General features: G+C 36.0%; 1 protein-coding gene across 1 annotated transcript in view; it reads left to right on the forward strand.

Moving 5' to 3' along the window:
• The window catches only part of ATAD1 (ATPase family AAA domain containing 1), a 39988-nt gene extending 14069 nt beyond the window's left edge, over nt 1–25919 (forward strand). The window contains exons 4-10 of the mRNA XM_066243936.1: nt 1583–1703; nt 6179–6379; nt 10356–10462; nt 15031–15120; nt 19945–19995; nt 21824–21957; nt 23871–25919. Of these exons, the coding sequence (XP_066100033.1) occupies nt 1583–1703; nt 6179–6379; nt 10356–10462; nt 15031–15120; nt 19945–19995; nt 21824–21957; nt 23871–23991 (825 nt within the window). The 3' untranslated portion in view covers nt 23992–25919. The remainder of the gene's footprint in view (nt 1–1582; nt 1704–6178; nt 6380–10355; nt 10463–15030; nt 15121–19944; nt 19996–21823; nt 21958–23870) is intronic.
• Nucleotides 25920–26234: the final 315 nt, after the last annotated feature.

Genomic DNA, 26234 nt, shown 5'->3' on the forward strand with positions numbered 1-26234 from the left:
TCCTTTTGTGTATATTTGTTTAGTGAAACTTGTGCTTTTTTTATATTTATCTTTGTGGCATATAAAATGTATTGCTTTAAGTCATAAGTGGATATTTAATTTGGAGTTTAAATTTAGATTTTCATATGAAGTATTGTAGGCAAGGCAAGATTTTGAATCCCGGTTTTTCCACGTAGGGCCTCGGCACATTATTTCATCTTGAGTCTCAATTACCTTGTGGGGATTATACTGGATCGCATGTTTCTAATACCTGCTCTGTCTACTTAAAAAGGGTTATTTTGAGAATCAGGCTAATGTTATTTATAAACTATAAAAGCCTGTGTGAATATTTTATTTTATTTTTTATTTTTTTGTATTTTTCTGAAGTTGGAACCGGGGAGGCAGTCAGACAGACTCCCGCATGCGCCTGACTGGGATCCACCCGGCATGCCCACCAGGGGGCGATGCTCTGCCCATATGTGAATATTTTATAATAAGAGGTATAAATAAATAGAATGAAATATGATAATTCTATTCCCAAATCTAGAAAATAAAAATCTGCAATGTCTGTTATTATCTGTGTGCACAAAGACATATATACCCCCCAAATTAATTTTCCATTTTCATACCATTTATAAATTTACAGTGGTACTTTTTTGAGGCCTGACATATATTCACTTCTGAGAGAAGCTGTGCTGACAGACTGGGTTTTTGTTATAGCTCAGTGAGAGTAGATGATGATTATTTTGGATTTGGATGCAATTTTTCACTTTTTTTTTGTTATATAGAAAGTAAGTCTGTTGTGAATATTGCTTCTTACTGGCCCCATGTTCAGACCCTTTACTCAGCCATATTAGTTAAGTTTGTTTATATATATATATATATATATATATATATATATATATATATATATATTTTTTTTTTTTTTTTTTTTTAAGGTCTTTTCAGTTAGTTTATTTTCCAAAAAAGTTTTTTAAAGTTGAGTCAGAAGACTTTAAAATATGTAAGCTGGGTCTATTTTGAAAGTATCCCCTATTTACTGTTTTTAAAGGCAAGTTTTAACACAGTTTTACTTTAGATTAATAGAATTCAGAAATCCAGTTGATGGGTATACGCTTTATTTCTAAAATTCATTCCTGTTACGTTTGACAGCATCATGTATGAATTAGGCACACTTCTGGTGAACTCTTCCCGCTCAACAGTGCTCAGTTAACTGAGGGGCTTCTCAGTCTTCTTGGCAGGGTGTTTCCTCCTCTTAAATGGAGTGAATTTCACTTAAGTCCCTGAAGAGTTTTGAGTGCCAGACCTAGTACTTTTTAATTTCAAAATATTTTTTAAATTAAATTTTGCTATTTTATTAAGTTTTTTAATTTTAATGCTTTTTTTTTTTAAAAAGTAGTGGACTATTAAATTCTTTTTTTTCAGTGACATAATAATTAAATTTTCTTATTGCTATGAAAAGTCTTGACTCACAATATATAATTTTAATCTTTTATTTATGTATAATTATCAGATTATATTTTGCCATTCTGGAGGGATTTTTTTACTTCAGTGGGTATATATCCATCAGTTGTAGAATTGACGCTGACCATACCTTTACCAGGTTACTTGGAGTGATATAGCAGGTTTAGACGATGTCATTACGGATCTGAAAGACACAGTCATCTTACCTATCAAAAAGAAGCATTTGTTTGAAAATTCCAGGCTTCTGCAGCCTCCAAAAGGTAAAGTATAATATATATTTCCCCTATAGTTACATTGCAAAATAATCCCTTTATATGAAGCTCATTAGTTGCTAACAAGTAAATGAAAACTGGAGAAATCAAGTTTAAAAAAAAAATCCAAAGTCACAACATTGGTTTTTGGTTGTGTTAAAGATAAAACTTTATAAATTAAATTTATTGGGGTTACATTGGTTAATAAAATTATATAGATTTCAAATGTGTGGTAAGACTTCCTTTTATTGTTTCACAATTCTAGTGATCTTTTTCCCCTCTTAATTATTTCGACTTAATTATTTTTAGTGCAGGGATTTTAATTTTTTTACAGGAAATATTAAACTACAGATGAACTAGACATTAAATACACTTTCTTTTTAAAGGAATCATTTTCTTGTTCCTAGTTAGCAATCACTTTGAAAGCCTTGGAACTCAAGAATTGAAAGGGCTTATAACTGCATCCTTAAGTGTAATGCTTTGATTATTGTTTATTCAAATTTTAATCAGAGTACTTGACAGTGAAATAGAAGTTTGTTACCATGGCTTTCAGATACAAATGGTACAGTCTAGCTTATTTATTTTCATCCAGTGGAAGCTTCCCTTTATTGCTTTGCCAAAACTAGGTAAGTTTGATTTATGTTGATAGTCAAGACTGAACTCCGCCTGACTGGTGGTGGCTTAGTGGATAGACCTTTGACCAGGATGACTGAGGTCTCAGGTTCAATACTCCGAGGTCTCTGGTTTGAGTTTGGGGTTGCCAGCTTGAGCGTAGGATCATGGACATGACTCCATGGTTGCTGGCTTTAGCAAGGGGTCCCTGGCTTGACTGGAGTCCCCCCATCCCTCATCAAGGCACGTATGAGAAGTAATCAGTAAACAAGTAAAGTGATGCAACTACAAGTTCATATTTCTCATCTCTTCTCTCTCTCTCTCTCAAAAAAAAAAAAAAAAAAAGACTGAACTCATTATTAGGCAAGTATATTTTTCAAAAAATAAGATCTTGCCTGGATAAGCACTGACTTGGAACACTGAAGTCACCCGTTCGAAACCCTGCGCTTTCCAGGTCAAGGCACATATAAGAAACAACTACTATGAGTTGATGCCTTTCACTTCTCTCTCTCTCTCTCTCTCTCTTTCTCTTTCTGTCTCTCTCTCTAGAAAAAGGGATCTTTAGAGGTATCAAAATAGTACTTTGTATAAGTTGTAATTGCTTATAATCTTACTAATTTTGCAGCTGTATTTTAAAGGTAATGGAAGCCAATACATATACATTTTAATAAAGTAGATAATTTTTGATTTTGGTAAATAGAGAATGACAAATTATCACCAAAGTGTCATGTTCCTCTCATTAACTAAAACAACAAAGCTGTTTACTAGGTATTTCTTTTACTTTTCTGAAATAGCAAACTGTTTTTTCCCCCCTAACAAAAAGCATTTAGTTTATTTTGATTTTTTCCACCCAAAGTTAATGTCTAATGATTTATCTGAGCCCAGATCAAAAGGGTAAGGTAATTCCTTACTCAGTTTCACGATATTAGTAGATTTAGAACAGGCAAATGTCTTCTTATCTGTTGTTGGAGAAAGCTTTTCTTATCAGCGATGTCCTAGTCCGGGTAATTGGGTGACTTTACCAGTTAGACTTGATGTAAAGCTCCAACTAGCACAGCAAATAGGAAATTAGGAAAGGCTGTTTCAACAGTTATGTGTAAATCTGCTTATTCGAAAGTGTTACCTGAAACTAAAGGTGATTCCTATATGTATTTTAAATTTTTAAAAGTTGTATAAGTATCTCCTGATTATGTAATCTAAAGTTTTACTATTTGAGCTTTTTCAGCTTTGTAGTTTTGAAATTTTTTTTTACCACAAACAGAAGTTTTAAAAATCATTGATTAGCTTTGACCCACAATATAAATCAAATATTAGGGTACAGAAGGAGAGTATGAAATCAGTTATGTACCACACTTGGTCCGTTGTTCGACTGGAAAAAGGTTACCTGGATTAGAGTCACTGCTTTATTGCCAAGTTTATGTTATCCTTAGTTCACTGCTATCGAGGCTGAAAGTGATCACTGCCTCACAGACTATAAAACATAATATGAGAATTGACTTATTGTGTACTATTTATTATGCATGGGAGATCGTAATTAATAAGATCACATACAGACAAAGTTGGAGCAGTCATGCCACTAATTTGTTATTCAAACATACCATAATATATTCATGGTTGCATAAAAAAGGTAACTTTTAGGCCTGACCTGTGGTGGCACAGTGGATAAAGCATCGACCTGGAACGCTGAGGTCGCCAGTTCAAAACCCTGGGTTTACCGCATCAAGGCACATATGGGAGTTGATGCTTCCTGCTCCTCCCCCCTTTCTCTCTCTCTCACTCTCTCTCTCTCTCTCTCTGTCTCTCTTCTCTAAAATGAATAATAATAAAAAAAGGTAACTTTTATCTCACCTAAACATTTAAAAATTAACACCAGTCAAAATTTCATTTGAATACTTCATGGCTCCCTCTATAAACTCTGAATTCAGTAGTTATTTTGGCACGTAAGTTTTATGTTTGTGAATTTCATGCTGTTTCGCTTTTTGATGCATTCTTAAAAATGTAGAAAACCTAAAAAATCTTTTTGAAAAATTGAGTTTTTGAGACCATAGAGGCCTATATTCTCCCTTCTTGAGTACTTTATGTTAAAATAGATTTAATTTTTATAGATTATTTTTCCACTCTTTGGACAAGTTTTTAATTTAAAGCTTAAAAGTCAATAACCTAATCCAGAAAAGAAAGAAAAGTTGGTCACTAATAAGGTAATTAATATACTTATCACTAATGAGGATTACCTCAAAATTGGATGTTTGTCCCAATACTTCTTTTCTTCCTCATTCTAAATCTTTCATTGCATGCAGTGATTATGAAATAAAGTCCTTACTAAAATCATTTATCTTAAAAGGGGGTTTGAATTTTCAAACCTCTGCAGAGTACAAAATGATAAACACATTTTAATTTTTCTGAGAATGGTTATAAAAATATCAGACTAAGCTCAAAAAGTTGGTTGAAAAGTTGCAAAATTACAGCTCAATGCCTCATTGTTTGCAGAACCATTCATTTATCAACCTCCGTAAATATTAACACTGTGGATTCCACTTCAACAAAGGATTGGTGCCATTTTCAAATAATAATATTGCTAGACTCACTGAGAACATTTCAGATGAGACGTCTTTGTGAAAGTTAACATATATAAAAAAATGGGGATTAAATAGTTGATTAATTATAAAGCTAATACTCATGTAACTACCACCCGGTTCAAAAGGAAACATTTACTGCTCCTCATGTGTACTTCATTACAGCTAGATCATGAAATCCAAAAGCTTTTGTTGCATATAGAATTAGTAAATAACTGCTTGATTAATAACACTGGTTATAATCCCTGAAGAGAAATAATTGGAAACACTTAATCCTGCTACGGAGTACCAAAACTAGACTGTTAGGAATAAAATATTCAAAGTGATAAATGAATACTTTGAAACAAATAAGACATTTTGAGTCCTGCATAAGTTTATGAAGTGATGGTGTAGCTGCAAAATCTACAAAATGTGAGGACTGTTCCATCACAGTTCTAAAAACCCGGAGATTCAAGTAATAATTAAGAGTTTGCTAGTAGATCTGCATCCCATATTAAATTGTGTGATCAAAATGATAAATGTAATAATTTCAAGCTTCTGCACTCATTCTGTATGTTTTCAGCTTCATTTAATCTACACATAGGGCCATAATTTTAGTGCTCTGTTAGCTTAGAAAATGCTATCTGATTTTATTTGAAAAACAGTTGTTGATTCCCAAAATGCTCAAGGCCCCAACCTGTTTAGATCCTTATTTTATATAAAAGAAGTGCCTTAAATTGTATTTAGAGCAAACTGCTGTCAGTGAAGATACAGGTTAATAATACAGTTTTATTTCTTGGGAATTAAAGCAGGAGTGACTGGTCATCTCTGTTTCTTTTAGGAAGAGACCATTATCTGTTTGGAAAAAGGTACATGTCTTTTTGGCTAAAACTTAAGTCTCTGAGCACTAGCAAAACAGTGTTTACTACAATCTGTTTTGGAGAAGTCGATTTTCTCTGGGCTGTTAGTATGCAGTAGTGCTCTGTTAGCTTTTGAAGGTGGAGGGTGTTAGATGATTTTGTCAACCATTGATCAAGTGTCGTGAGTTTGGATGTCAAGATGATTGCCTTTTATATCCTGAACTGGACCTTTTCATGAAGGGAGGAGGTACAAGGTGCTGTAATCTCAAATACTTGTTATCACTGACAAAGAATGTAGAATATGGCTCTTTCCTTTTCTCATTAAAAAAGATTAATAAAAAGTGAATATTGGGAACAATTTTAGTGTGGGCAGAATTAATGCTATGTTGATTATCATGTAAACTAAAGCAAATATCTTGTTCTTTTAAAGGAAATAATAAAATCACATCTTAATTTCCAGGTGTTCTTCTCTACGGGCCTCCAGGCTGTGGTAAAACATTGATTGCCAAGGCTACAGCCAAAGAAGCAGGCTGTCGATTTATTAACCTTCAGCCTTCAACACTGACAGATAAGTGGTATGGAGAATCTCAGAAATTAGCTGCTGCTGTTTTTTCCCTTGCCGTAAAGCTGCAGCCTTCCATCATTTTTATAGATGAAATAGGTATGCTATGTTTTTGATGGAGCATTTTAAAACGTCACTGTTAAGGGTTGTATTTAGATAACCGGATTAAGTTTTTAACATTTTTTTAGGTCTTCATAAACAGAAGAGATAACCAGCATCCTGATATGCTGTGTATAATTTCTGTGTTGCAGAATGAGTCTGTTCATTATCCTACTTAGTACAGTAGTTCTTTCTGTGTTTCGCTCTCAGGAACAATGCAGTAGGCATCTGTGCTCATGCTTCCTCAAGCACGTCTGTTTGTCCAGGGTAGATGCCTAGACGTTGAACCATTAGGCTGTGTGTTGTGTTCATCTTCACCCTCACGAGGACCAGCAGTTCTTCAAAGTGATTACATGTACCTGTTTTCACTTTCATGACTGTGATACTCCCTAAAATTTGTTTTTTCAGACATTATCATTACTTTTTGCCAACCTAATAGCATGAATTATCTCATTGTTTTAATATGGGTTTTCCTGCTTAATATTAAATTTGAGCATCTTTTAACAAGTTGATTAGTCATTTGGGTTTCATTGCTTTTAAATTGTTGGGTTTTGGGGGTGAGTTTTCTTAGAATTCTTTGTTGCTGTTCATTATGAATGCAACTCTCCTAGACTGGTTTGACTTTTCACTTTATGATTACTTCTTTTGCAGAGATTTAAATCTGAATGTAGTTACATTTATCAGTCTTGCCCTGGCCGGTTGGCTCAGCAGTAGAGCGTCGGCCTAGCATGCGGAGGACCCGGGTTCGATTCCCGGCCAGGGCACATAGGAGAAGCGCCCATTTGCTTCTCCACCCCTCCGCCGCGCTTTCCTCTCTGTCTCTCTCTTCCCCTCCCGCAGCCGAGGCTCCATTGGAGCAAAGATGGCCCGGGCGCTGGGGATGGCTCTCTGGCCTCTGCCTCAGGCGCTAGAGTGGCTCTGGTCGCAATATGGCGACGCCCAGGATGGGCAGAGCATCGCCCCCTGGGGGGCAGAGCACCGCCCCTGGTGGGCGTGCCGGGTGGATCCCGGTTGGGTGCATGCGGGAGTCTGTCTGACTGTCTCTCCCTGTTTCCAGCTTCAGAAAAATGAAAAAAAAACAAAAAACAAAACAAAACAAAAAAAAAACAAAAACATTTATCAGTCTTTTTTATGATTTATACTTTTTGTGTCTAGTTTACATATCCTTTCACTATCCCCATAAATATTCTTCTTTTAAAAAATATATAGCTTGGCCTTGCCTGTGGTGGCGCAGTGGATAAAGTGTTGACCTGGAATGCTGAGGTCACTGGTTCGAAGCCTTGGGCTTGACCGTGAGGGCACATACAAAAGCAATAAAAAAACAACTGAAGTGAAGCAACTATGAGTTGATACCTCTTGCTCCCCTATCCCTATCTTCTCTCTATAAAATCAATAAAAAAATGTTTATAGTTTGAAGTAGGAAACTCATTTCATTCTTTTTCATATGGATTTACAATATAGATCATCTTTCTATTTGTGCCATGGCTTTTAATTATTAGTGGACTTTTTCTGTTATTTTATGGATCATTAATATTTTTGTTCTGTACCTGGTAAAATAAGTTATATATATAATAAAAGCTGTAGTAATTAAAACTATAACTTTGAATTATACTGTTATAATCATATGTAATGATAGGCTATATAGAAATGAGATCTAGGTAATATAGTTTTGATTACTTGTTTGCCTCGTGTATCTTTCTCATCGATCTACTCCACCTATTTTGGATATTTGATGTACATTTTGCACAAAAGAACATAGCTAGATTTTTTTTGAAATTTTAATCTAAGACACTTCACTTGGAAGTGTGATCAGTTGGCCTTTATTTTGATAGCTGACAGATTTATTTCTACCACATTATTGTGTGCTTTTTTGTTTTCCAATCTAGTGTACTGTTTTGTTTTCTTTATTCCCCTTTCTGTGCTACAAGTTTAGAAGAGAATTATTTAGCATATCTACTTGTCTTCAAAGTCTAGGCTAATAATTACCTCCCAAATAATACAAGGACATTAGAACTCTTGAATACTAATCATTCCTCTCATTTCTTATATGTTGTTAGTTAACATTTTTTTTCTTCCCTTTATTTATTTATTTTTTTTGAGAGACAGGAAGGGAGAGATGAGAAGTAGTAACTCGTAGTTGCGACACTTTTAGTTGTTCATTGATTGATTTCTCATGTGCCTTGACCAGGGGGCTCCAGTGGAATCAGGGACCCCTTGCTCAAGCCAGCAACCTTTGGGCTCAAGCCAGTGACTGTGGGGTCATGTCTGTTATCCCACATTCAAGCTGGTAGGCTTGCGCTTACGCCAGTGACCTTGAGGTTTTGAACCTGGGTTCTCAGCGTCCCAGGTTGATGCTCTATCCACTGTGCCACCACCTGGTCAGGTAGCATTTTTTCTTATTTTATACCCTCTATACCGGTTATTTTTATACTGGCATTGCTTTTTTAGTGACACATCTTTGCCAGGTTTTTTTGCTCACTTTTGCTTCTTGTATCTGCTCTTTCTGTGGATTTAATTTCCTTCCTACTGAAGTTTGTTGTTCTTTTAGCAAAGATAGTGAATACTGTCTGTAAAAATCTGTTGTTTCTTCCTCCACTCTTAAACAATAGTTATTTTCCTTCAGCATTTTGAAGCTAGAAGTTCATGGTCTTTCAGTCTTTCTTGTTGCTTTTGAGAATTCTACAATATTTGTAACGTATTATTTCTTTGTAAGTAATTTATCCTTTTTCTCTGTTGCTATCAAAGAAAAAATGGTTAAGTTGGAGTTTATTAAAATTAAAAATCCATGCCTGTTTTCTTCATTCTAGAAGAAAAATGTTTCCCTATTTCTTAACAGCATTTCATGTTCATTGTAGATAATTTGGAAAACAGAATAATTGAAAACAGGAAATTCAGGTTGTTCGTAAGTGTGCCACTAGGCAATACCAAAGTTACTGCCTTTTTTACCATGCATAATAATATATACATGCATGCCAGCTTGTATGTTTCAGTCCATTTTCTAGCACCATTTTCCCACTTAATAGTGTTTTGACATTTTCTAATGCCATTTATTTATTACCAGGGAAAGTGTGAGGAAAAGGATATGACCATAATTAAGAGCACAAAGGGTACAGATTATCTGGAAAGTTAAGGCCCAAGTACACAGATTTTCCTCCAAGACATTAGTTGCTCCTTTTCTAGCCTCTCAGTATTGGATCCTTTGCTTTTTTTAAAATTGTTTTTTTGTGACAGAGACAGAGAGGGACAGATAGGGACAGACAGACAGGGAGAGAGATGAGAAGCATCAATTCTTCGTTGCGGCACCTTAGTTGTTCATTGATTGCTTTCTCATATGTGCCTTGACCGAGGGAGGGGGTCTATAGCATACTAAGTGACCCCTTGCTCAAGCCAGTGACCTTGGGTCCAAGCTGGTGAGCCTTGCTCAAACCAGATGAGTCCGTGCTCAAACCGGCGACCTTGAGGTTTCGAACCTGGGTCCTCTGCGTCCCAGTCCGATGCTCCATCCACTGTGCCACCACCTGGTCAGGCCCATTGCTTCTTTTTTATATGTTAGCACAAATGTATTTTTGGGAAAGAAATGAAGATTGTGAATTGGTGGTTGTTGTTTTTCTTTAAATTTGCCTAGTAATTTGCCAAAATTGTTACATCAGAATAAGGTATAAAAAGGCATAATTGAACCCTTTTCCTTCTAATTTTTCATGAAATTGTCAGCTTTTGGTTAAATGATTTGAAATTATATAAAGAATAAATAATTCATTCATTGTTTTAAAATTATTATTACTGATTTTAGTTAGAGAGAAATGGGGAAAGAGAGAAAGGGTGGGGGGAGATAGACAGGAACATTGATCTGTCCCTGCTCATGCCGTGACCAAGGATCAAACCCACAACCTCTGTGCTTTGGGACAGTGTTCTAACCAACTGAGCCATCTGGCCAGGGCAATTCATTAATTCTAACATAAGGACTTTTCCCTTCTAGATTCCTTTCTACGAAACCGTTCAAGTTCTGACCATGAAGCTACGGCCATGATGAAAGCTCAGTTTATGAGTCTCTGGGATGGGCTGGATACTGATCACAGCTGCCAGGTATTTGAAAGAAATGTGCCTTAAACTTGAGGTGTGGTGCTGGTGGCGTTAAGAAAAATTAGGGGCTTTTTTTGAGATATCTTTTCCATAATTAATATCTGAAAGAATATGATTTATAAACATTTTTATCCATTTTGAAGTCTTCATGTTTAAAAAAGTGTTAATAGATTGTCTGAGTGCCTGAAACAGATGTAACAAGAGAAAAAAACCCAGGTTGAAGCCTTTCCTTAGAATTTTTAGGACCATTATGCCAAGGAAGAGGAAGTGACTGGTGGCTCTGGGTGTGTTTCCTTTGACTCGTACTGTCGTCCTTATAGTCTTTACTGTCAGTTCTTACATTACTTATCTTAATTTTATTTTACCATTTTCATTAGTTATTGAAACATGCACCTTTCTTTAGAATATCGATTTTATATAAGATAGTCTTCTGTTTTAGGTTTGTTTCTTTTTGCTCCAAAGCTGTGAAAACCAAAACGGAGGTCCGTTGGTATACCCCCAAGGAGAAAGCCAGCTATTATTATTCAGTTTACCTCTTTGGGTTCCCATTTTCACTTAATTCTTTGCCTGTGAGTAAATAGTCGAGACTGGCTTGCTAGATCAGCAATGTGTTTTATTGTTTTAAATTTAAAAAAAATTTTTAGGTCCTGGCTGGTTGGCTCAGTGGTAGAGTGTCAGCCCAGCATGTGGAAGTCCCGGGTTTGATTTCCGGTCAGGGCACGCAGGAGAGGCACCCATCTGCTTCTCCACCCTTCCCCCTCTCCTTTCTTTCTATCTTCCCCTCCCGCAGCAGAGGCTCCATTGGAGCAAAGTTGGCCAGGGCGCTGGGGACGGCTCCATGGCCTCCACCTCAGGCACTAGAATGGCTCCAGCTGTGACAGAGCAGCGCCCCAGAGGGACGGAGCGTCACTCCCTGGTGGGCGTGCCGGATGGATCCCGGTCGGGCGCATGTGGGAGTCTGTCTGACTGCCTCCCTGCTTCTAACTTCGGAATATATATATATATATATATATATGATATATTTTTAAGATTTTAGAGTATATATTGAGATAAAGGCAGGGGGAGGAGCAGGAAGCATCCGCTCACAAGCCTGGGGCCTCAAACTTGTGACCTCAGCTTTCCAGGTCAATACTATTCAGTGCCACAACATAGATCAGACAAATGATGCATTTTAAGAGAAAAAAATTTTAATTTGATCTGGCATGTTTTTTTTTTTTTCTATATTGTTGGAAATGGAAGTTCTAGAACCTTTTTACTTTTCTTTTTGTAAAACATTTCTTGGAAAAGTTTTGAATGTTTAAACTTTATCAGGTATTTTCTACTTTGTAATCTGTTTTCATCCCTTTTTTAAAAAAACTATATTTAGAATCACACCTTTTGTTACGTCTAAAAAAATTATTTCTTCAAATGTCGTTTCTTTTCCATTCCTCATGTGCTCTCCTTGTGGAGTGCCAGTTTGGGTGTACCTTATGTGTTTTAATCCATGTGTTTTAACTTTCTTATATTTTCTCTCTCTTTGTGCTATAATCTAGGTAATTTCTTGACCTCTATAATTTGATCATTCTGAGTTAAGGTGGATTTTTTCTGCTATTTAACCCTTTCATAGTGTATATTATTTCATTCATTAAGTTTTTCAGGTCTAGAAATTCTTTGATTCTTTATCAAGATCACCATTTTCTTTATCATGGGCCCTTCTGCCCATCAACTCATGTTTCCTGTTGGATTAGAAAACCAGAGCCCTCGCATCAACCAGCTGTGTGACCTTGGTCAAATTATGTAATCATTCTGAGTAGGGGAGTTAATATCTATAAAAAGGGAAGGATTGTATATACCTCAGTATTATTGTGCGGTTTTAAGGAACTCATAGGAGTAAGGTGCTTATAACAATGCCTTGTGTATATTTACTACATAAATATTTGATATGTGATTTTTTTTATTCCTCCTTTATTCCTTCACATAGATTCATAGATTAGCATACTTACTTTATAATCTATATTCAATAATTATTCATGAATTTTCCTCCATCTGGTTCTGTCATATGTGTGAGTTTATGATGGTTATTTCCTTGTGTGTTTTGTGACTTCGTGGGGAAAATAATCATATCTGGTAGAACTTTGTGTGTGAATTTTTGGAAGCTATCTATGTTGAAGGTTTGTTGCGCTAAGAGGATTTTATATTTGTCTTTTGCTAAGGTTTTCCCCCAACACAAATAGGTAAATTCAGGTCGCAGATTCATGTAGCTGACCATGAACCATGAAATCTCAGTAATTTCATATGGGTGTATGTCTTTATATGTTTGTCTAAGAACCAAGGTTGACTCTGCTGAGTGGGTTTTCTAATATTGCATCACTTCTCAGTCTGTAGTACTTCATGAGTTCCAGCTTTATGGAAGTGGTCTCTCATCATTACCGTAAATCAGAAGTAGAAAATACATCATTCTCAGGAGGAAAGTTAAACCACATGCCCTCCTTCTACATCACCTTCATGAAAATACAATTTCATTATGAGGGAAAGTTGCCTTTAGTGTTTGTTGGATGATGAGAGAAGAAAGTACGAGATAAACTGAGGCAACATTGACCTAAAGTTTTGAGGCATAAATTTAGATCTGATTATTTTAAATGTTAAATGATAAAAATTTTAAAGATTTTTAAACTCTTGACTTATACTTAAAAGGTGCATTATTTTGTTGCTTAATACTAAAAAATTACTGTTGCTTCCGATTTTGACTTTTAGCTTATTTATACTAGATAAAGATAATATGTTTAAATTAAGGCTACCTGTTTTTGCCCCTAAAACCACTTCTTAAAATTTGTGAGCACTTAACACAGCAGTTGAAATGCGACAGATATTCACATGAAACCTATGTACTCTATTGATCAATGTCACTCCATTAAATTTAATTTCTAAATAAAAGAAGTTGTTTAAGTGAAACTGCAAATTTTGTCATGAATAACTATTATTATTTTATGTGTATTAGACCATGTTGCACTAGATTTATTTGGATTTCTTGATCCTAACTTTTAGTATGTCATTTTTTATACTGGGGTTTTTTGTTTTGTTTTTCAAAATACAGCCTGTTCCCAGTTTTTTTTCAGGTACTGCCTCACCCACAGTCCTTTTGTGATTCTCTGCTACCTAATATGGTCAGTTTTCAACATGCTTCTATAGCACTTTGAATCTCCCTCTAAACACTTAAATGTGCTTATATTCATCCTTTACCCTATGCAGTTAGTTTACTTGATCACTTCAGGACTTTTCTTTGGCTTACATTAGTGGAAAATTTTATTAATTTTATAGAGTTGTAGTCAATAAAGAAAACAGGTAAAAGCATTAATATTTAGATTTTATAGGACCACTTAAACCATATGCGAAATTGATTATAGAACTAACATTCTCGTTTATATTTGTATTTTTATTTTTCCCCTCTAGGTGGCAACCTCTCACAGTTTTTAAAAGTAATTTGGCTCTTAAATACCATTAAATGTAGAATAGAAGTAGAATGGAAGATTTAATGGATCTTTCAGAATTGCTGTGGACTTAGACTTTTTAAAAAATGTTTTATTTATTGATATCAGCAAGAGAGGTGATATTGGGGGCAGGGGGAGAGACGGGGGGGGGGGGAGGAAGAGGAACATCAAGCTGTTCCTTTATACTCCCTGACCAGGGATCGAACCAGCAACCTTTGCGGTTAGGGACAGTACTCCAGCCAACTGAGCTATCTGGTTGGGGCTAGCCTTCTGAGTATTTCAGAAATCTAAGACCTCAAGCTGAAATAAAATAATATTAAAGAATTAAAACTTTCCATTAGAATACCAGTAAATTTCATTTTGTATAGCTAATGTGTGCTGTTATTGGTGATACAGAAATATCAAGGTAATGGTAATTTTAAAGCCCTTCAGAGATTAACTTGTTTTGTATGTCTTTGTCTTTATTAGTATTAATTTTTCATCTCTATCCTTTATTAATAAGTGACAGTTAGCCCAGAGGTTGGCAAGGGTCACCAACTTTTTTTAAAAATTCTACCCATAATTTTCCTGTTTACTCTTATTCTGTTGCCCTTGTTTAAAGTTGAATTGCTTGAGGTTTTACTTGTATTGAGAAGATGTCACCTGTAGTGCTAATATATGATATGAGATAATGATGTGAAATGTACAGGAAAAAGTACATATCTGTTACTATTACTAGCATCGTCAGACTTACGGGAAATGATTCTCTCCTTAATATTATAATTCAGGGACCTGAAATATCCCTTTGTATATACTCCTAACCTATAACATAAATGGCTTTCAGTTGTTTAATGTTGTAGCCATTGAGTAATCATATTTTATAAAATACAGTAGATTTTTATTAAAAATCTTGCCAACCTTGCTATCACCTGATCTATTTAGGATTAATTTTGATATGTAGCAATAAGTATTTGAGTAATACGTACTGTATTAATATTGGATTTCTTACAGAAGATTTGGTTTAAATATCATGTAAATTTCTATATTTTTAAGCCCTTTTTAAATAACAACCTAAAAGGAATATTATTGGTGAATTTATTACTTTTGTTTTCTTTATATATTTAGGTCATAGTGATGGGAGCTACTAATCGTCCTCAGGATCTTGACTCAGCTATAATGAGAAGAATGCCTACAAGATTTCATATCAACCAGCCTGTAGGTGGCTTTAATTGCTGTTATGAACAGTTAAATATTCACTTATTTAAGGTTTTTATCTGTGGTTTCAAGAAGGGAATGATTTTTTATTTTTTTTGAGAGACAGACAGACAAACGGGAAGGGGGAGAGATAAGGAGTGTCAGCTCATAGTTTCGTCGTATTAGTTGTTTATTGATTGCTCTCATACATGCCTTGACTGGGGGGCTCCAGCCGAGCCAGTGACCTGATGCTCTATCCAGCAACCTCGGGCTCAAGCCAGTGACCATGGGGGTCATGTCTATGATCCCATGTTCAAGCTGGTGACTCCATACTCAAGCTGGCGAGTCTGTGCTCAAGCCAGCCACTTCAGGGTTTCAAACCTGGGTCTGTAGTGTCCCAGGTCGATGCTCTATCCACTGTGCCATTGCCTGGTTAGGCAGAAGGAAATTATTAATTTATTTTATTTTTTTAGAGAGAGGAGGAGAGGCAGAGAGACAGACTCCCACATACGCCCTGACCAGGATTCACCTAGCAAGCCCACTAGGGGGCGATGCTCTGCCCATCTGGAGCTGTTGCTGTGTTGCTTAGCATCTGAGCCCTTTTTTTAGCCCCTGAGGTGAAGGCTGCAGAGCCATTCTCAGTGCCTGAGGCCAGCTGGCTCAAACCAATCAAGCCATGACTGTGGGAGGGAAGAGAGAGAGAGAGGAAAGGGGAGCGGGAGGGGTGGAGAAGCAGATGGTAGCTTGTCCTGTGTGCCTTGACTGGGAATTGAACCCAGGACATCTACACACCATCCCGATGCTCTACCACTGAGCCAACCAGCCAGGGCAGAAATTACTTTTTAAACAACAGCACTTATTGCCTGACCTATTTCAAAGCATTGGCCTGAAATGCTGAGATCACTAGTTCAAATCACTGGGCTTGCCAGGTTAAGGCACATAGAAGAAGTAAATACTAGGAGTTGATGCTTCTGGCTCCTACCCTTCTCTCTCTCTCTCTCTCTCTCTCTCTCTAAATATCTTTAAAAAATAGTGTTTATTTATGATAGGCAGGGAAGGAATAGAGCAAGAATCTACATAATTCCTTCTTTGTTCTTTAGACTCTCTTTTTTTCTTCTTTCTTCCCTAAGACCAATATTATTTGCTTCTCCTCAAAGTATATACTTACCTAAAGTTTGTCTAGACACTTTAGTGGCTTTCTTTACCTCTTTTTTTTCCTTCGGTAAGAGGAGGGGATGCAGAGACAGATTCCCGCATGTGCCCAACTTGGGTCTACCCGGCAAGCCCACTAGGGGGCGATGCTCTGCCCATCTGGGGCCATTGCTTAGTTGCAAGCAGAGCCAATTTTTAGTGCCTGAGGCAGAGGCCATGGAACCATCCTCAGTGCCCAGCACCAACTTGCTTCAGTCAAGCCATGGCTATAAGAGGAGTGGAGGAGAGAGAGAGAGAGAAAGAGAAAGAGAAGCGAGAGGGGGAGAGGTAGAGAAACAGATGGGTGCTTCTCCTGTGTGCCCTGGCCAGGAATTGAACTCAGGACATCCACATGCCAGGCTGATGCTCTGCCACTGAGCCAACTGGCCAGGGTAGTGGTTTTCTTTAGACTGTAGCAAGTTACCTATGGGAGATACATAGGAAAAACTAAATTATAATTTTGACTTAGCAAATAGGATGAAATTAAGAGAGTCGAGGTTAAAGAACTATTCTGTTCAGAAGGCCTGACAGAGTAAACAACTAGGATTTATTTGATTAATTATTGACAGTAGTAATCCTTTAACAGGATTAATGATTAATTACCCAGTAGCTAAGATATTATATTTTAACTTAATGAGAATGTGAGGGTGGTGTTGAAATAGTACTATTCTTTCTATCATTCTTTTGTTAAGTACTCTCAAGTAGATAATTATTATTTATTGACACTCTAAATTTTGCACAGAATACTCAGAACTTGAATTTTCTTTGCCTTTACATCAAAAAAGAAAAAAAAACAAGTAGAAGATGTGTGCTATACAATGAGTGTGTTAACTGTATAGATATGTAGAGGAACTTTTAGGGGGTTCCTTTAAGTATTGAAGTAAATATAATTGATTACAATCTGGCTTAAAGTTCATCCCACTTTATATTTTGTAACTTATCAGAAAATCAGTTTGTAGCAGTAAACCTGTTTCCTACAGATTGATGGTTGTAGCCTCTAGAACAGTGGTTCTCAACCTGTGGGTCGCGACCCCAGCGGGGGTCGAACGACCAGAACACAGGGGTTGCCTAAAGCCATTGAATAAAATATGTATTTCCGATGGCTTTAGGCAACCCCTGTGTTTTGGTCGTTTGACCCGACCCCCTCTGGGGTCGCGACCCACAGGTTGAGAACCGCTGCTCTAGAAAGTTACTCTGATCTACTATTTGCTATGGCTACAACCTTTGAAGGTATGCATATACGTAACCACTCTATTCAAAAATTTACCTGATAAGTCAATGAAGAGGATTTTTTTAACCTGATGTAGAAGACTATATAAATTTATTTCGTATGGCTAGTATTTATTGAGCATTAATATGTATCAGATAACAGCAAGGCTCTGGTGAAAGGAACATGCCTCAATTATCAAAAGAACTGTTGCAGTGTAGTCAGACATATAAATCACGTAAAAAGTATTTTACAAAGGTATGTTTAAAGAACTGTGAGAACTAATAATTCTGCCTAAGGACTTGACGAAATTTAGAGTCCAGCTGGGCTTTGAAGGATGCTAGGGAATGAACGGGCAAGGGAGACAAGGAAAGACTTTCTTGCCAAAATGAACAAAGGCAAGAAGGTTGTGGGAGCTCATGTTTAAGCTGTGATTTTTGGGGTAGTTAAATTAGGGCACCAAGAACAGTAGATCATGAGACTGGATGGGTAGACTACTGCTAGGGAGAACTTTGTGTGCTTCACACAGGAACTTTGATTTTATTTTGTTAGACATCAGGACATTTTTACAGAAAAATAGTTTACCTCAGTGGTTTGAAGACAGAGATTACACAGATAGAATCTCTGCTTGTAGTCCAATAAAAAACAAAGTAGAATACGGTAGAATAGAGCATAGGATATACAGCATGGAATGTACACTTTACTGAAGTTCCAAGTTTAATAGTTTTGTGGGTAATCAAAATGAGTTGTAACAGATTTCACAAATTTATTATAAATTTGAATATTGTTAATGTAGAAACTGGGATTTTATAACTCTTTTCATTCTGTTTTTAGAGATTAATTTTTTCATTGTATAACTATATGAAATCAAAGTATATGATTAACCTTTCCTTAAAACTTCTCTCTTAGTTAAATGTTTATTTTTAAAAAGTAGTTTTTGGTGATCGCCTATAGTGGCTTTCAACCTTTTTACCCGTGGCAGCCAATGAAAATAGGGGAATTATTTTGGGGACACCTAAGGTAGAAATCACCCTGAGCATAAACAAATTTGACTAAGATCATTGGGTCTGTAATCTTCATACATGAGAGTGATTAACCCTTTCACAGACTGGCACAAAATCTCTGGCAGACTGGTATGAGGACTGGCGGTTGAAAAGCACTGAAGACCAAATTAGCCTTCATACTTTTAACACACTTGAGTTATGGAAACAGCAGGATTTGGTTTGGTTTTTCAGGTCATTTGATTTGATCATTGTAATCAGCTCTTTTTTCCCCCATGATTGTGGGAATAGGGATGATTTCAGCCATAATGATTCTTAAAAGCTTCTATACTTACCATAAGTAAGATATTCTATAACAGCTCCTATTCTCTGGTATAATAACATGTAGCATCATTGAGAGGACATATATGAACAAATTCTACCAACACTAAATAAAAATTCACTTATATATGGGGAATTTTCCATTTAATATTTTCAGACCACAGTTGACCATGGGTAACTGAAACCACACACACAAAAAAATGAAACTGGATAAGAGGGCACAGAGAAGTCCTCAGGGAGCCCTTTAAGCTCCTAGGAATTGTAGATGTCGAGAACATTCCCTGTTCCCGGGACTCGCTCTTCTATGGTTCATTAGGACCTGTCGTAGCTGGCCTTGGACATTTTTCTTAACTAGTAGAATTAGACTATCATATAATGTTGGAGTAGGAGGATTTATCGTGGTAACTTTAGGATACTGGTTCCACTGTAGGTATAATTACACGAAACTAAGATTCCAGGAAATAATGGCCAAGAAGGAATTAAAAAGTAAGATTTTATCTGAAAGTACCCACCTTCATCCTGACAGAAAACAAACCAGCAGCCACTGAGCGGTCTCGAGCATCAGTGTGAACAAAGCTGAGATCAACTATGTAAAGCACTGTGTGTAACTTGAGAAGGCTCTCAACCAAGTAAATAAAGTATGTGTAACTTGTAAAAAAAAAATTCACTCATATAAATTATTGAACCATGAAAGTTATATGTTGAAATGGAGGAACTGACATGATATTGTTGCCATCTTTTCAATTACTGGTAAGAATTTTATGTAGTGGTGTTTTCAGAACTTTCCTAAATGAAGAAAAGGAGATTTGCAGAGTGACGAGGAAAGACATTGGTAGTAATAGGTGTCCATCTACTCACTCAGGAAACATGTGAAAGCGTGTTCTCTCTCAGACATTGTGTGAGGCATTGGGGATTCAGAATAAGAAGACATAGTGCAGTAGGACAACCACAAATGATTACTGTAGAAGTTAGAATCTTACTTTAGTTCGTATTTCCATAACCTCTGTCAGAATTTCTGTCATTCATTAGGTATTGTCAGATAGTTTATAAGGAAGGAAGAAATGTTAGGATAATAGTCGATCTTACTTTTTTTAAAAAGCTAACTATAAGTTATTCTGGCTTTAGGCTCTAAAACAAAGAGAAGCAATCCTGAAACTCATCTTGAAAAATGAAAATGTAAGTAGAAAATTATAATTTTTTCCTATCCTATAAATATTATGTTTATGTTCATTGAATTGTTTTGGAGAGAAATGAAAAAGCTGAGAATAATGTTGCTTTAAACTTGATATATATATATTCACACACACACAAAACTCTTGGCTGATCATGTAATTCAATAGCTGTGGTATACTTGAACTAATGAAAGATAATCTGTTTTTTAAAAAAACCATGTGTTTTTATATCTACAAATTAAAACCCTGTTTGATACTTTTCAGACTGTTTTCCAATTATATAAGATATGTTTATTTTTATACAGAAGTTTGGGGGTTTTGTTTTTTATTTAATTGCAACATTTTTGAAGTTGGAATTGAGATTTTAAAAGGTGTGGTAGTTAACATCTTCAATGGTTTTTGTGTTTAAGGTTTTTAAAAAAATAGGTAATATTGTCATGTGTTACAAAAATTAAATGAATGTATTAAATGGCATTCAGGAAAATGTCTTAGTCCCTCCCTACAAGCACACTAAAATACAGTTATTCCTCTTCTCTTTTCTACATAAACCATATTAATAAGCCCTGTGTATACTGTTCTATGCATTGCTTTTTTACTTATCTTTGAAATCTTTCCATATTAAATAGTTTTCTTACTGTTCCCCACGCTCATACACACCTGTTCTCCCTGTCTCTCTCTCATGCTCTTTCTCTGCATAGGATTTTATTGTATGGAATAATCAGTGCCATATTGAAGGACAGCTTGGTTGATTCCAACCTCTCCCTATTATAAAATGCTGCATTGAATAACCTTGTACATACGTCATTTAACACTTGTGCAGGAATATTAGTAGGGTGAGTTTTTGAGAAGAGGCATTACTAGACACTTGTAATTTTGGTAGCTGTTGCCAAGTGGTTCATGCCCAGTTAATCTTACACCAGCAATATTAGAATCCCTCTCTCCCTGTAGCGCTGCCAACCAAATGTTGTGGAACCTCTTGCCAACATGATAGGTAGAAAATGGTATCTCATTATAGTTTTAATTTTAATTTGTATTCTGTAGAGATGAAGTGAGCATTATATGTTTAAGAGCCACTTGATTATATTTCTGTGAAATACCTATTCACTATTCATATCCTTTGCTCAGTTTTCTATTGCAATGATCTTTTTTTTGTAGATTTGTTAGAACTCGACTATATTAGGGAGATTTTGACTATATGGTTTGAAAATATTTTTCCCAGTTAATCTTTTGATTTTATTGGGGTGTTTCCTTTTTCCCCTTTATGACTTCTGGATTTTGAATCTAAATTAAAGAGGTCTTTCCACTCCCACATTTATAAAGGAATTTTCAACTCTTGCCACTTTTCCCCCCAAAACTCAATAACCAAGTATATTTTAATAACATAATGTATTCCTCACTATCCCAAACTTCATACTTGAATTCACCATTTGAACTTGCTGTCCAAACTAAGAAATCAGGTAAGATTCCTTCCCATAGTGAGAGATGCTTGTATTCCAGCGGTTTTCCTCCTTTGAGCCACCATCAACCCCATGGCTAATTCTGCTCCACACATTACATTTACTTCCCCATCTCCCATGTTTTCCCATCATAGCTCATCTGTAAATATCTTAATTTTATCTCTAAAAGACATAATTTTTCCTTTTAACGTAATAGTGCCATTATTATACCTAAGTTTTAAGCTGTTGTGGTTAAAAGAACTTTTAGAAACTGAAAATACTTTTTAATGATTCTCCTGTGCTATTCCAATATGCTTACTGTTCTTTAATTCTAAGAAGAGTGTAGATATATTTGTTGCAGCATATTTTTAAGTGTGTTTTATATATTTGTTTAAGGTGGATCGGCATGTGGACCTTCTAGAAGTTGCTCAGGAGACGGATGGGTTTTCAGGAAGTGACCTAAAAGAGATGTGTCGAGATGCTGCCCTCCTCTGTGTCAGGGAATATGTTAATTCTACATCAGAAGAAAGGTATGTGTGTATAGAGTTGATCACTAGTATTTATCAAATCCTTTTTGAGTTTTTAGGCTAGTTTTTGTTTTTGCTTTACAATGCCAACTCTGCTTATGGAATAAAAGATAAACTGAGATTAACAGTCTCCCCAACTTTATTGTCTTTTTTTAATGGTGAGTTCTGAAAATGAGTTTGGTGAGGTGGGGTCTTGAGGAGGGTCCAGAATGAAGAGATAGGGGAAAAAAGCTAAGTTTCTCCTGAAAAGTCCATGGACTCAGCCACAGAGAGCTGATGGATCCTTGGGTTTGCCCACCTCCACTAGGAAAACAGGACCCTCTGGTCGTCCAGGGGTGCTTTTCATCTTAAATTCCTGATTCTTTTCATATTGTCCTCCAAAATTTTACATGTAAATGGTGGGCCTTGCTGTGAACTAGACTTGAATTTGTTACTAATAATGTATTTACTAAACAAATAAACCATTTGTTACTGCAGCAACTTTCACTTGAAAGCAGTTTCAAAGCATTGCGAGTTTGAGAAACCAATTCTGTACCAGCCTTATTCCAGCAAAGATGATATTCTACTGGAATCACTCAGCCCTGATGAACCCTGTCCTTTAAGGAAGTTTTCCAAAAGGCTGCTTGTCCTGAGTCAGTATGACACTGCATTTTAAACCCCTGTTCAAAGTATCAGCCTTCTTAACAGAGACTCTGTGACTGGCGAGCTCGTGTCCTTTGGGGGCTTGTGTTGAATGAGTTAGTTCTCCAGCTCTTGCCCCTTTGTTTCTGTCTCACGTCCTCATCCCCCTGAGGCTTTCCCTCCAGGTGTCCTGGATTTACCCGTTGTATTCTTGTGTTTAATTAGAATTCAATTGCCAAAGAGATACTGCTTCCCTTGGTCTAGAGAGGTTTGCATGAAAGCTACCCTGTTAACCCTAGCTGTGTCTACAGTCTTTCTGGACCTTTCTTTAGTGCTCCTTTGATCTCTGTCATGCAGAGGGCGACTTCATTTATATATTTATTGCCAGATTGATCCAGCTACTCCAGAGCTAATGTTGGGAATACTTTGACCTCTGTAGCAAATCTAACTGCCAGAGTTTTTTATTCTTATAAATAAGATTAAGAGGAGAAAATCAAAACAACTTCTGAATAAATTTTGCTTAAATAAAATCACATTAATAACGAAAGTCCTGTTTTTCTGCTGTCCTCAAAGCCCTGACAATTTTCTATTTCAGTGTGACGAATCTGGCTCATAGACTTGGGTTTGCATAACTTTTTTACCAAAAGTGTTTATCCAAGTGCCTATAAATTACAAAGGAGACATTATATACTGTATTTTGTTTTTCTTATTATTGAAGTGGGGAGGACTTAGATTAGTTGTTTTTTATTAATAGCAAAGACTTTTATTTTTAGTTCATCAAAAGCTAAACATATATATGAATGTGTGTCTATGTATATATATACACATATATATATGAAAGCTACACATATATATGTTCATATATATTTCATATGTATATGAAAGCTACTTTTTAATTCCAGTTTTCATGGGAATTATGTTTGACTCCTTGACTGGAATTAATATTTCTATGTCAGTAAACTTGACACACCTTTATATAATATTCTGTACTTAGAGTCTTAGTGTGAATTATGTGATTTTAGGTACCACACCTATAGTGTTAATAGATAGCCATTTTAACTTCCTACCTCTTATAAGTCAGTACTTTTTAAAACCCTCGTTAAGACTTGTGCATGCTATCTATGCATAGGTCATTTCTGTGTATGCACCGAAAGAGTTTACGTGGAGCTTTTCATTATGGTTGTCTTTGAGGTCTTGGATGGGAAAGAGATTTTATTCTTTAATCATGGTAAAATATTTTAGGGAGGTGTATTCTAAAGTTATTTGAATTTTTGGTGGTTTTGTTTGCATTTTAGCCATGATGAAGATGAAATTCGTCCTGTGCAACAACAAGACCTGCATCGGGCAATTGAAAAAATGAAGAAATCAAAGGATGCAGCATTTCAGAATGTTTTAACACATGTTTGTTTAGATTAAGAGTAAAGGTCGTTTGTACAAGTCAGTGCAGCCTGGTTCGGTGTGCCCTGTTATCATTAGTGGAACTAGAGTGGAAGGAGGGGAGTGTTCTTTAAGCAGCAAGGGAGTTGAATGACACTGGTTTTATACTCTGAATTCTAAGTTATTGAAATAGTTGTTAATATAAATGGTATTACCACTTGTCAGTAATCATGAGGAGGAACAATTTAATCCAGCCTGAGTGTGGGTGCTTGTTTTTGACCTTTCTAGCCATATGTTGCAGCCTTATAACATCTAAGCTGGTCTTAAAGTAAGAGATGATTCTTTGAGTCATTGGTGAGAAATGGGGATGTGGTTAAGTGCTGCTTTTTAGATATGTGTGTGTATGTGTGTGTGTGAGTGTGTGTATTAAATGTATATATTCACACATTTTATATTGATATTCTGTAGATATGTTTGAATACAGAAACTTTTTTTTTACCCCAACTACTGAATCAGAGAGTACCAAATACCATATAGCAAAAATAAGATTGACGGTTTTGTTTAAAAGGTACAGTGATTCAGCCATTTTCAGTTGACACTTGCTTCAGATTTTTTTTTTTTTAGGTTAAGTGTTTCTCTACAGTTGCATAGTTGTAGTCAGCTACATCTGAATATTTAGATGTGGTACAGTTATGGTTGTCAGGATCATCAAATAATAATACTAGTTCAGTGATCAGCATTGGATGGTTTCAGGCAGTTGTGTGATCAACACTGACTGCACCTTTCTGTAAGCACACTGAACGGAGACATTTTTAAATCAATATAAAAGGTGAATGAAAGCCATTCAAAAGAATAGCTTTGAAAACTTCAGTGCCATACAATACATGTATGTGACTTTTCCTTTCTTTATTGAATGTTGCATAGTTGTGTTATAACCATGGTTTTTTAATGTTATTTTAAAGTTACGTTTATGGTCAAATATAATTTGGTCATCAAAAATCAAATGATAATTTAAAACAAGTAGCTATGACTAAATGTGCTAAAAATACTCATTTGTAACTGAAAATTTAAAATTTTCTTTATTTTTCCTTTTTTTTTTTTCATTTTTCTGAAGTGAGAAGCAGGGAGGCAGAGAGACAGACTCCCACATGCGCCCGACTGGGATCCACCCATCATGCCCACTAGAGGGCGATGCTCTGCCCATCTGGGGTGTTGCTCCATTGCAACCAGAGCCATTCTAGCGCCTGAGGTGGAGGCCATGGAGCCATCCTTCGCACTTGGGCCAACTTTGCTCCATTGGATCCTTGGCTGCGGGAGTGGAAGAGAGAGAGAGAGGAAGGAGAGGGTAGAGGTGGAGAAGCAGATGGGCGCTTCTCCTGTGTGCCCTGGCAGGGAATCAAACCCGGGACTTCCACATGCCGGGCTGATGCACTGAGCCAACCTGCTAGGGCCTAAAAGTTTTCTTAACATATATATTGTGCCCTGTAAAGTACAAATATACACATCAAAATTTCCAAATTATATGTGGGATTACTTGATACTGTGTGTGCTACATGGATTTGAAACATTTTTTTGTCTAAAATTTCACTGACTAGAATTCTGTTACAGGCACGTAAACACACAGCATGAGGAACATGGCGAACTAGGATATTGAGGCGCCTTCTGAATCATCTGGAAGATTAAATTATGCTTTATATATTTTGCTTTCATTGTATTTCTTTGAAAACTCTCTATCATTATTTGTGTTGTTGGATTAATTTCTTTGATATTAAGTCTTTCACTAGAACCTAGTGAATAGCTTGTTCTTCAATTGTGCTTTGAATGGTGGTGAGTGGGGAAGAAGTGGGAGAACACTTTGGATAACCAAAATCAGGTTTTGAAAAATTGAATGCAGAACACAAGATACCAAAAAATAACGGTCTCCATTTTTAATAATTACAAGTGTGTAATAAAGAGGTTCCTCTTAATTGGTTTTTCTCTACTTATGTTTTGATCTTTTTCAGTTATTGTAAAATCTCTGGGGTGGTTTTTTTCTGTCTTATAAAATTTACCCTTGGATTGTTTTTATCTTGCTGTGTAGCTTAGACACTTGTAGCCTACACACTAGTATCTAATCATTATTCTTGTTTTGGTATGAATTTCAGTAATTATTCATTTAATCTGATGACATTGATCAAAAAAGTAAGGGATAAAAAAATCCCTTCTTATGTCTTTTCTCTTAAGTTCAGAATATACAATAGTAGTAGTAATTAAATTTATTGTGGTTTTAATCATTAAATGAG

The sequence above is a fragment of the Saccopteryx bilineata genome, chromosome 9 (assembly GCF_036850765.1).
Source record: "Saccopteryx bilineata isolate mSacBil1 chromosome 9, mSacBil1_pri_phased_curated, whole genome shotgun sequence".
In the NCBI taxonomy this organism is placed as follows: Eukaryota; Metazoa; Chordata; class Mammalia; order Chiroptera; family Emballonuridae; genus Saccopteryx; species Saccopteryx bilineata.